The sequence below is a fragment of the Microtus ochrogaster genome, chromosome 16 (genome assembly GCF_000317375.1).
Source record: "Microtus ochrogaster isolate Prairie Vole_2 chromosome 16, MicOch1.0, whole genome shotgun sequence".
NCBI classification, from domain to species: Eukaryota; Metazoa; Chordata; class Mammalia; order Rodentia; family Cricetidae; genus Microtus; species Microtus ochrogaster.
This window is the reverse complement of record NC_022018.1, coordinates 18033914-18045225: the sequence shown is the minus strand read 5'-3', so window position 1 is coordinate 18045225 and position 11312 is coordinate 18033914. Positions and strand designations below refer to the sequence as shown.

Below are 11312 nucleotides of genomic sequence, written 5' to 3'. Positions count from 1 at the left end.
TCCGCCTGCCTCTGCCTCCCGAGTGCTGGGATTAAAGGTGTGCACCATCACTGCCTGGCTAACCCCTGGTATTTCTATTGCTAGCAAAGTTAACTCTTAAATTAAGAAATTCCACAGAGCCACACTAAGCCTCTGAGTGGGGAACAAATGCAAGTTTGGCAGGCAAAGAGATGAGAACTGTGTTCTGTAATGCTGCGTGGATCTGTAGTTGTCTGGACACCATGGAGGCGCACAATGTACGCTCCCCCCTTAGCTGCCTGAGCACATTCCTGTGCTGCAGTCCATCTCTTCTACAGGAGCGCAACACCAGAGGACCTGGCTAAGCCTTCCACACACAGTGAGAAGGAGTAGGCCTGGTGCTAAGAGAATGAAGAACAGCAGCTTGTATTTGTAGTCTACTTGTATTTAAAAATCTTGAAATTATGTGTGGAAAATGATCACATTACCTCAATGATTTCCCATTAGGCTTTTCCTCCTAAAGCATGTCTATGCAGCCTAGGTAGCACATGGCAGCAGGAAAAAGTGCATCCCCATTTTATTCGTAAGATCTTGGCATATAGTGCAGGCTAGCCCAGAGCTCCCTGTACAGCACAGGCTAGCCATTAAGTCTGTTCCCTAGTTCAGAGTGCAGTCTGCTGCTTGGCCAGCGGAGGCCGGGCTGGGGAGTGGGGTGGGAGCTCACCGCTTCTGTGACCTCGGCGATGTCCTCTCTGTGTTCCCAGCTGGGGAACATGTTGGTGAAGGTCAGGGGCTCCAGCCCAGCATGGATAAGGTAAGACTTGGGGGGTGGCCTTTTGAGATTCTTTCCTGTTGGGGTGCAGAAGGCACATGTCAGTGGACCCAATGAGCCTGGCCTCCCTGCTTTTCCTCGGGTTTGGCCCATTTTCCTTCCAAACTCTTGACTTTTACATTTAAAATGTGGATTAGGTCACTCTAACAATGCTTTTAGGCTTATCTCTTTAACACAGATGTGACATTGACCTGACCACCACCCCCCACTTCCTGAACCTGACCAAATGTTTCTGAACCCCTAGGGGGATGATGTTCTCCTGGGAACCCCCACCAGGCAGGTCTGCTTCCTTTCATTTGCCTGAAGGGTTTCCCTGACAGTCAATGACAGCATCTTCCAGTGAGCACTTGCTGATACTTGAAAGTCTGTTCACAGAGAGTTTTCCGTGGAAAGAATCGACTGTATACACTCAGGTGTATTAAGTGTCAACATGAAGACAAAACTGGTGTCTACTTTACATAAAAGGTTCCAGATTTCATGTAGATGCTAGCTGAGGAGCCAGGGATTCACTACAGAATCTTAGTTTAATTTTTATTGCCTAATACAACACCAAAACACTAAAAGAAAGGCTGGCACTGGTTCTTAACTGTTTGCGCACATTTCTGTTCTCTCATGTAGGCGCTGCCTGAAGAGAAAGGTGAGCTGTGGAGGTCACTCAGCTGCTCACCCCCACATACAGAGAGAGGGGTGTCAGTGCAGGCGGCTTCACAGTACACCTGTGGGTAAGCTCATCATATGGACTCTCCTTTGTTCTGGCGGCAGAGAGTGTATTGACCTGAATATTGACAAGCCGCTAGCAGTTAAAGGGGAGGGCTGGAGCCTTTTCAATGCTGGGGCATCTCAGAAGGGACATGGGTGGCCTGTGATGCCTCTCCACCCCCTCCCTCCCTCTCGTTCTCACCTCGGCAATACTGCAGGACCGTCTCCATGGCGCTCTTGCGGTCTGAGGCCCAGCGAATGCGGGCAGAGCCAGTTATCTTGTTCTCGGCGGGCCACCAGCCTTGCCAGAGGTACACCTCGTGGTGATTGTCAACAAGAAAGAGTGCTGCGAGGTAAGGGCAGAACCAGGCCATGAGGTGCTGCCCCCAAAGTTCCGAGCTCCTGCACACTCTGTCCTCCTGGGTTAAACTACGAGGACCCTAGCAGGACAAGGAGGTAACCCGAGAAAGGTCCCTTCCCAGGCCAACCACAGTTGCTGGCAGCCCTTTCAGATGCCACTAGGGCTCTGCTGTTGGCCACTTCTGGTCTCTAATGAGTTCCCATCTGGCTTGCCCTCAACTCCTATGAGCAGTCATAGCGGGAAGCGGATTTTAGACAGAATCCCCTGTCTCTTCCTCCTTGCCTTCAAGCCTTCACCTGACCCCTCTACATGACAGGTGCTCTCCACTCGACAGCTCGTGGGCGAGGTCCTTCCTGACACACATTTTGGGATTGCTTTAAAAGCCCATGGGGTTTGATGATCCATCCAGAGCCCAGGAATGCAAGGGCAGGGAGTAGCCTTCTCTCTTAGATATTCGTGGCCACTGCCCACAGTGTGAAATATGCATCTACCAAGTCTTGAACTGGTAGTAGGGCAACTACTGTTGCAGCTCCAGGCTGAGGACAAACTATGAGCAAGGTGCTTGATTGGCAGGAAGTGGGAGGGTCTACAGAGAGCATTTCCTCTGTATAGGTTAGGTCATTAGGGCATGACTTGGTGTGAACATTACTGGTCTTGAAATTGGGAGATTTAGTCTGCAGTCTTAGTTCAGCAGATAGCTTTCCTATGTCCTTTTCCTTGGCCACTTGCTTTCCTAGGCTTCTTGGCAGTTGGAGTGGCTGCACGACATCTTCTGGCCAATGGGATAAAGCAGAAAAGTCTACTGGAGCCGGAGGGACAAAACAAACTGCGCCTTTCCCGTTTCCCAAACTTTAAATCCAAACATGAAAGCTGGAGAAAGGGCCGCTCGCAAGGGAGCATGAAGAGAAAGTTGGAGAGGAAGGCTGGGAGAATGGCAGGGATGCCATGTGGTACTGTCATCGGCCTCTCTGGACATTGGAAGCAACTGAGTTCATTTCCTGATACAATGCTACGTGGGTGGATAAAAGGAAATGTCCTAAGCAAGTACGCTAGCAGTGTACTTGGCAGATAGGAACTGCTCAAAAAGAAAGGGAAAGAAAGGCTTCCGGGAGGGCGCCACGCAACAAAACCTCGCCCCCTGCAGGCCTCACCCGGCTGTGGTGCACTGTACAGATCCTCTTGCAGGAAAGGCATGGAGCTGACGGCAGAGGGCGCTCGCGCAGGGTACACAAACTCTGTCGCCGAGAAGTCTCCAGAGGAGCTGCTGAGGATGAACAGTCGGGGCGCGAAGTTAAAACTTCCAGGATCTTCCAAAGAAAAGATAACAAAGATAAGGACACCATATGCACCAACTTCCGGATGGATTGAACGTAAAATATGAAACAACTCAAAGACCTGGTGGAAAATAAGCCAGATTTGGTTTATATCCGCCTTCTAATGGGAAAGTCTGTTTTTTTGTGTGTGTGTTTGTTTTTTTTGCAACATTGGGCATCAGAGGCAAGCTTCCAGCATGCTAGGCAAGCATTCTACCGATCAACAGTAGGTGTGTGTGTGTGTGTGTGTGTGTGTAAAACACAGAAGGAGACACACACAGAGACGGACACACACATGTGCACGTGGAAACATGAAAGGTCACCCCAACACTCCTAGCTATCAAATTAAACAGAAACAATATCTTCTCCAGTTTATCTGGTCCACAGGAGAAGGATACTCATACTCAGTTTATGAGTGATGGGAAATACTTCCTTTTGTTATTTTCTGTTTAGAAAAAAAGGTTGATACCTCAAGACCCAGCAATACCACTTTTGCGTATATACCCAAAGGATGCTCAACCATAACACAAGGACATGTACTCAGCTGTGTTCATAGCAGCATAATTTATAACAGCCAGAACCTGGAAACAGCGTAAATGCCCCTTGACCGAAGAATGGATACACAATGGAGTACTACACAGCAGAAAAAAAATGACATCTTGAAATTTGTGGACAAATGGATCTATAAAACATCATATAGAGTGACGTAACCCAGACCCAGAAAGACAAATATCATATGTACTCACTCATAAGTGTCTTTTAGACATAAAGCAAAGAAAAACCTACCTACAATTCACAATCCCAGAGAGCCTAGACAACAAAGATGACCCTAAGAGAGACATACATGGATCTAATCTACATGGGAAGTAGAAAAAGACAAGCTCTCCTGGGAGCATGGGGACCATGGGAGAGAGCTGAGGGGTGAGGAGAAAAAGGGAGCGGAGTGGAGAAAAATATATGGCTCAATAAAAACAATTTAAAAAAAGGTTGGCCTAATGTCTTGGAGGACACTGGTTGATATAGAAGTCACTTGTCTAGGAATTTACTTAATTATGGATAAACATAAACAATTATTTTTAAGGGTATGCCAATTATACCACACTATTGGTTTTTTTGTTTGTTTGTTTGTTTTTTTTTTTTTCCGAGACAGGGTTTCTCTGTGGTTTTGGAGCCTGTCCTGGAACTAGCTCTGTAAGACCAGGCTGGTCTCGAACTCACAGAGATCCGCCTGCCTCTGCCTCCCGAGTGCTGGGATTAAAGGTGTGTGCCACCACCGCCCGGCTATACCACACTATTGTACAATACAGAAAACACTGGACATTATTCTCAGATATGGAGGATGGTTAGGTAGAGTGGAATATATTATAATGCCCTAGCATCACCAAGGTCTCAGTGGCAGCAAGGTGGACACCGAGGTAATAAAGGGTGAGGGTGGCCTACAAGACAGTTGTCATGACTGTGTTTTCATTGAGAAGACAGGAATTCTGGGTATCTGAGACCCGTGAGCTGCTGAGCACAGGCTGCCCAGCAGAGATAGTTAATAGAAGGAATTTTGTCTTATGATTTGTCTATTATAATTATATATATTTTAGGGGAAGCCAGGAAGGTGCATGTTCACACTCAGAAAATCTTGCAGCTCTGGATCCGGTCCCTCCCACTTCACTTGCACTGATACACAACGCCAGCTGCTCTGCCCTCTAGTGCTCCAGGTCTCCCTATTTACTGCCTTCTCCCCTCTTGATCCCCGTGACATCCCATTGATCCAGTCCTGCATCTTGTATTTCTGTCTCTGCCTACTGCCTTGTAAATGACAATAAATGTTTATGGATTAGTTCCTAGGCCAAATCCCTAGATCGTGTCTACATTGTACACACATATTTCCTTCAGTCCTCTGCAAGGGTTATGTCCCTTCTTCTCATAGGGATCACTGAATCCTAAAAGGCTGAGTTCAACCGAGAGAAGGACACGGGTCCCACAACTCTTCCTTCTTCTCCCTGCCCCCTTTTGGTAAACTCAAGGTCATGCTAGTCAATGGTGGCCTCTCCTGTCCACCCTTGAGTTTCAAGTTGCAAGTTCACAAGCTGCTGGTAACCATCACATGCTCATGTCCCAGAACACATCTTCCAGTAGGCACCGGGTCTCAGCCACTGCCCCTGAAGCTTCCCCTTCCAGCCACAACTGCTGAGAACGCACTGTCTGTGCAGCCTAGGGCTGGCCGACCTGGTGGGGACACCCTGTCCCTCTGGGGTTCCCACTGCATGCTTCGGCATGGATACTGGCCAAGCCCAACTGTCATGCTACTGCTCATCTGGTTTCTCGGTCTTTCCTCCTCTGGTCAAGTCACACCAACCTTGGAGGCATAGCACAAACATTATCTTCTCACGAGGCCACACACAACTTTTCCTGATGGGAAAAATCCCTTCTACTTTCCCAGTTCACACTCTTTGATGACACACGACTTTATTTGCATGAAAATGAGCCACATACAGTGTGCAACTTAGCTTCCTTTTCTGGAAGATGTCCTCTGGGAGACCCTCCCTTGGCTTTATTTACTGTGTGCTGTATACAGCATATGCTCACTAATCTTAGAGATTTGTGTATGTGCTATACACACATGTGTGATTGCATGTGGAGCCTGAGCACTATTGTGTGTCTTCCCAAGGAGAGCCATCCATTGCCTTTGAGACGGGCAGTGCCTATCGTTGGCTTGGAGCTCCATCAATAGCCAGCCTAGGCTATCAAGGCCCAGGGGGCTTTTCTGTTCTTCTCCCCCGATCTAGGATTTTAAGGGTGCACCACTGTACCCTACAGTACTACAGGTTCTGTTGATAAAACTTGGGTCTTCATGATTGCAAGGCAAGTGCTTTGCTGGTGGAGCCATCCCTCTGGGACCTCAGTCAATGAGCGAATTGAGAAAAAGAAGATGGATACTATGTGCCATTACCTTGAAGCATGCAGTCATAGGCCTTCCGGTCCCTCCTCCCCAAAGCATCCCAGAAGCCCAGGGGCTCAGATCCTTCGTCACACTCATGAATTGTCACGTTGCTGCTGCTGTGCAATCCTGCTTCCAGGGGACATCTGCATGGGAAACATGGAGGAGGCTTTACAGGCCTGAGGAGTGTCTGCAGCAAAAATTATTCAAGACCAAATCCACATATCACCGTGTCTCTAATTAAAAGCGGCTCTCAATGATGAATGAAAACGTATTCTGTAAACATTCTATCAGCGTCTGTGCTGGAAGAAGGACCAGTTAGCTCTGGGGAAGAATGCACAGATACACACGAAATGCCACGAAGACAACGCAAATGTTTGTATCTAACACAACATTCTCCTCTAATCATCCTCTCCAGCTAGCACACAAACTTCACTTAGAGAAAGAGGAGTTTGTGCACTGCTGACACCCACCAAGGAGCTGCTCAGTGAGCATTTGCTAAGTAAATAAGAGAATAAGTGAATAATGCTGTTTTTCATCTTTTTGCGTTGATATTAGTGGCCCAAGTGAAAAGCTCAATGCTATTGGATTCCTCACGGAACATCTTTTAAACTCCTCTGTCTCGACTGGCCACAGGAGCATGTTCTGAGAGGCCGGTTCCATTTGTCTGTCTGCTGGAAGGTTGCTTGTTTCCCTTCTCTCTGCCCTTACTACTCAGCACCGACCTTCAGTGGAGCTGGAGGAAAGGCAGATCTCATTGCCCCATGTCGGTGCTACAGAACAGGCTGACCCTGTAACCCTTTGGTGGTATGTGGTGGAACACTCCATTTTAGGAAGGAATCCAACAGTTCTCAAAGAATTGAGACTGCCCAGGCTGCCAGTAAGAGCAGAGACACAGTGGCAGACACCTCTGGCTATGTTGTTCCTCCTGAGGACCTTACCTACAAAGAAGCCCCCAGAAGAGAACCCCAGCAGTGCTATGCCCCAGGGCTCCTGGCCTGGGGGTCTGAGAACTCACTGCTAGCTGCTGCCACACAGCTGGGGCTTCCCTGCTTTCTAAAAAAAGGCCAAGTTATTGGTCCCCCAGTTTCTTCTTTAGCTTTTCCATTCTGCCATTCTAAGAAAACATGTCCTCAGACTCCTACAAGACACGGGCATGGGCTGGATCTCTTTAACAGCAGAGGCTTGCTCCAGACCAAGTGGCAGCTATGGGAAGAAGCCAAAGTCACTGTTTTTTCTGAGGACATCTGCCTTGCTGTTTCAGACAAGATCTTACTATATAACCTAGGCTATACACCCCTAAGCTCTTGGGCTAGCCTGTGCCTCCTGCCTCAGACTTCTAGGAGGACAGTGCTGGCTCATGGCTGCCTTTTCTGGAAGCAAAGCTGAAAAAGCCTGAAAATTGGAGGTTTTTGTGAAGATGTGTGCCCCCCTGGACTTAAGTCAGAGCCCTGGCTGTAGTTGCCAAGATCCCTTACTGCGGTCACTTTAAGCACTCGGGACATCCCTTGTTGCCTTAGCATCTCTCCAGGAGTCGGAGCAACACTCACTGTTCCTTGATTTTATTCGCAGCAGTCCTTCCGACCTCCTTCGTGTGTCCCTGAGCCTTGCATCCATGCCACAGGTAAATGAGGGCCTTGTTCACATTCAGAACAACCATGGAAGTCCTGGACCTCAGGCTGCTGCAGTGACAGGCCACCTCTAGCAAGTTCCCTTCCATGGGCACCTCTCCTCGCACACAGTACAGTCTCCAATCACCTGCAGGACACAGCAGAGACACAGGGCTATGAGGCGCCCATTAGGACCCCTATGTGCTGTCAGAGAAACATTGTAGAGATCGCAGGACTGTGTCTGAGGACATGCCGAGCAAGGACAGCGGGAGGACTTCTGGAGCTAGAGATAGGTCGCCAAAAGTTCACAAAGCAGAAAAAAATAAAAACCTTTCCAAGATTTACATAAAATACTAAGACTCTAAATGAGAAATAGAAAGGATTTAGCTTTGGGGTGCTGGCCATGAAAAGGTTATGGTAGAAAATCTGCCAGTTTCTAATTTTCATGAAGAGTGTGGGTAGTTACTGAGAATTCAGTGCAAGATAACTCTCCTAGCCTCCCTGCACAAAAGGGCAGATCAGGAAGGAAGCGCTTTGCAGGGTGGGGATCCCCACGATGCAGAACCTGGTCAGCACTAGGGAGCTTTCAGCGGGAAAGACACAGCTTTATGAGATCGGACCTACTTTAAGGTTTTCATTTAAAAAAAATTTAATTATGTGTATATATCTATGGGTGTGTGCACACATGAATGCAGTGCTTGTGGATGCCAGAAGGGGGCACCAGATCCTGCTGGAACTGAAGTTACAGCTGGCTGTGGACTGCCTGATTACCGTGGGTGCTGGGAGCTGAATGTGGGTCCTCTGTAAGATCAGTGTGTTCTTAATCACTGAGACATCTCTCCAAATACTTTCAGGGAGAAGAGACAAAAACTGATTCTAACACCGAAAGCAACTTACTTTGTGTATTTTCTTCTTCCTCTTCCCTTCGTCCAGAGTGCACCACCATACCTCCCTGGAAACACTGAAGAAAACAGGGGGGCTCCTTTCCCTGCAGAACCTGGACCTTCAAATTGAAACAGGGGAAAACAGATCATGGAAACAATACTTGACTGTTTCAGGGAACCTGGACAACACCAATAGGACACACACAAGTCAACATCCCCATGGCCATCTGAAGATAGGCAGTGTTAGAAGTGCAATGCATAGGCTCTCTTCCCAAGTTATTTTCAAGTATAGCTTTCCCTGTAATGTTAGACAGGAACATTACTCTGCTGCCAGGTGTACCGCCTTTCACCACTCGGACCACCCTTCAGAGTCATGGACTCTGGCATTTTCATGACATTTTATGTAGGGCTACGACGTGACTGATTTAAATGTGTTCAGCAAGGTCCACCTCTCAGCCATGAGGAGGAGGAGGAGTTGCTGACTCACTGCGGGGTGTCCTCCTGTCCCATGGTGCTGGCTCAGTCTTCAGTGCCCCTCAGGGCCATGCCCTCAAGGCTCAGCGGTTATTTAAGTGGGTCTAGCGGGAAGTCATTAGGTCGCTGGGGGTATGTCCTCGAAGGGGGTAGATTCACTCTGACACGCTTCTGCTGTGTCACGTCAGCTCCTCACAAGCCCCAAACCAACACGGCCGACCAATTACAGCAGCGAAGTCTGAGACACTGGGGTGTCTGTCTGTCATAATGGCGGGAAGCCAACACCTCGGTGACACGGCTCTCCCTGACTGCTCTGGTGCCCTCTCATGAACAGCAAGTGGCACCAGACTCCATCCCTTACAGAAGGACTGTTCTTTGAGCCCGGGCATCCTGGGCATCTGGGTCCCCAGAAAGGTAGAAAACTTTTGCACCATTAGTTATAGCTCAGGTCTGCTGGGCACAGGCAAGTGCCGTTTTGTGGCCGTGTTTTATGTGTTTATGCTTATTTTCCATGTGTTGGACTGAAAAAATGAAATGCTTAAAGGAGAGAAATTAACCTCAAACTCCTAGTGTGTGATAAACACAGGGATAAAACATATTCCTTCATGGCCTTTCAAAAACAGGCAGCTGAAATCACCTACTAATGGGACCACGTTACCATGCCATTGTTGCTAAGGTCTACTTCTGAAATATGATCTATCGTGGAAAATATTCATTCTGTCTTCCAATTATTTTTAGGGAACGTCACTAGTTCTGAGAACACTTCTGGTGCCCTCATCCCTCAGGTTCTGGTCAGTTCATCATCCATCTAAGATGGTAAAAACACTTGCTGACAGCGTCACACTTCCCACAAACTCCAGAGCCAGTTCCTCCTTATTGGCACTAATGGATGAGACATAGGGTACGGACGAGTCAAACATTAAAAGACACCTTTGGGGCCGTGGTAGGGATGCAGCTCAGGAGGTTTAAACCCCTGCCTAGTACAAACAATGCCCTGACCTCCCTCCACCAGAAATAAAACATAACAGAAGAATGGCTTATAAGTCTTAAAGCCCTTGTATTCGGATAGTAGTGCCTGCCAGGCTCCATGTAGGCTCAGAGGTCACGAGCCCGAAACTGAAATCTCTTTCTTGGTCATTGGGAAAAATAGTAATAAAAAAGCCAACATTATGGCAGTGTGATTTTAAGCTGTGGAAACCCAGGAAGGAGGTAAAGGGGCTGAGTAAAGGGAGAGGGAGAGGGGCTTGCATAACAGAAGGTGATGTTTAAGCAGAAACTTGGTTGTTAAGGTTCTCAGGCCTAAACTGTTCCCCAGCATGGCCGCACCACCCAAGGGAAGCCCGTGAATGCTTGTCAGCTTTGGGCCTGCGCCTTCTGGAAAGGAGGGGTGTCTTTGTTTTTAGGGTTAGGAGGAGGGCTCTCAGAACAGCGGCCCTTGCAATTGACTGTATTCAGCACCTGATACCCACTTCATGGAAGACGGAGCTGCAGAAGGGTAGGATGAAGTGTGGGGTGGGTAGGTTCAGAGTCTGTAGAACCAGGGCTCTGTGCTCTGACAGAGTCTGTCCTCGGGGGCCAGGTGTGCAATGGCCCCCAGAGCTTACCTGGGCCCCCCTCTCTTCATCCAGCTCCACCGTCATCAGAGCTGACGTCCCCTTCTCACTCACGGTCGAGTGCCGGCCTTGCCAGAAGAAGTAGACACACTTCTCTTTGCCGGCCACTCTCACCGGATGCTCTGCCTTCTGTCGGCTTCCCACTGTAGAGATCAATGGCAGAGTGAGGTGAGCTGGGACACCAGAGGGGCGGCAAAGAAATGTCCGGCTGTCTTTCTCTGAGGGCCAGATATTAAGAAAAACAAAAAGGTGGCAGAGCCAAAACGGCTACCATCTTTTTCTCAGCTGACCGAAGGGTCTTCTGGGAACCCAGACAGAGGCAGACTCCCTCTGACCCCAGTGTGGCCTGGAGACAGAGAGCAGGACCAGATAACCAGATACACAGACACACTTTCCTACATTCTGCCACTCTTGGCAGAGGATTGGCTGAAGGAGTGATGCCAGCAAATGCTGGAGGAGCTTCCAGATCAAAGGGAACAGCGCAGCCCGCTAAAACAGAATGGTGGAGCCTGACCTTCCACCTCTTGTGTCCCAGCAGGGCTGGCGTGTGTGGGGACAGTGCTGGCATGTGTGGAGACAGAGATGGCGTGTGTGGGGACAGTGCTGGCATGTGTGGAGACAGAGATGGCGTGTGTG

The 11312-nt window shown here is 48.7% G+C and overlaps 1 protein-coding gene across 2 annotated transcripts in view; it reads right to left on the bottom strand.

Moving 5' to 3' along the window:
• Svil (supervillin) overlaps positions 1 to 11312 on the bottom strand; it is a 196748-nt gene that overhangs the window by 3798 nt on the left and 181638 nt on the right. For both annotated transcript variants that reach the window (XM_026783048.1, XM_026783047.1), the window contains 7 exons: positions 10668 to 10819; positions 8603 to 8708; positions 7646 to 7853; positions 6108 to 6241; positions 3002 to 3157; positions 1692 to 1835; positions 683 to 807 (listed from right to left, as the gene is read on the bottom strand). In XM_026783048.1, the coding sequence (XP_026638849.1) occupies positions 683 to 807; positions 1692 to 1835; positions 3002 to 3157; positions 6108 to 6241; positions 7646 to 7853; positions 8603 to 8708; positions 10668 to 10819 (1025 nt within the window). The remainder of the gene's footprint in view (positions 1 to 682; positions 808 to 1691; positions 1836 to 3001; positions 3158 to 6107; positions 6242 to 7645; positions 7854 to 8602; positions 8709 to 10667; positions 10820 to 11312) is intronic.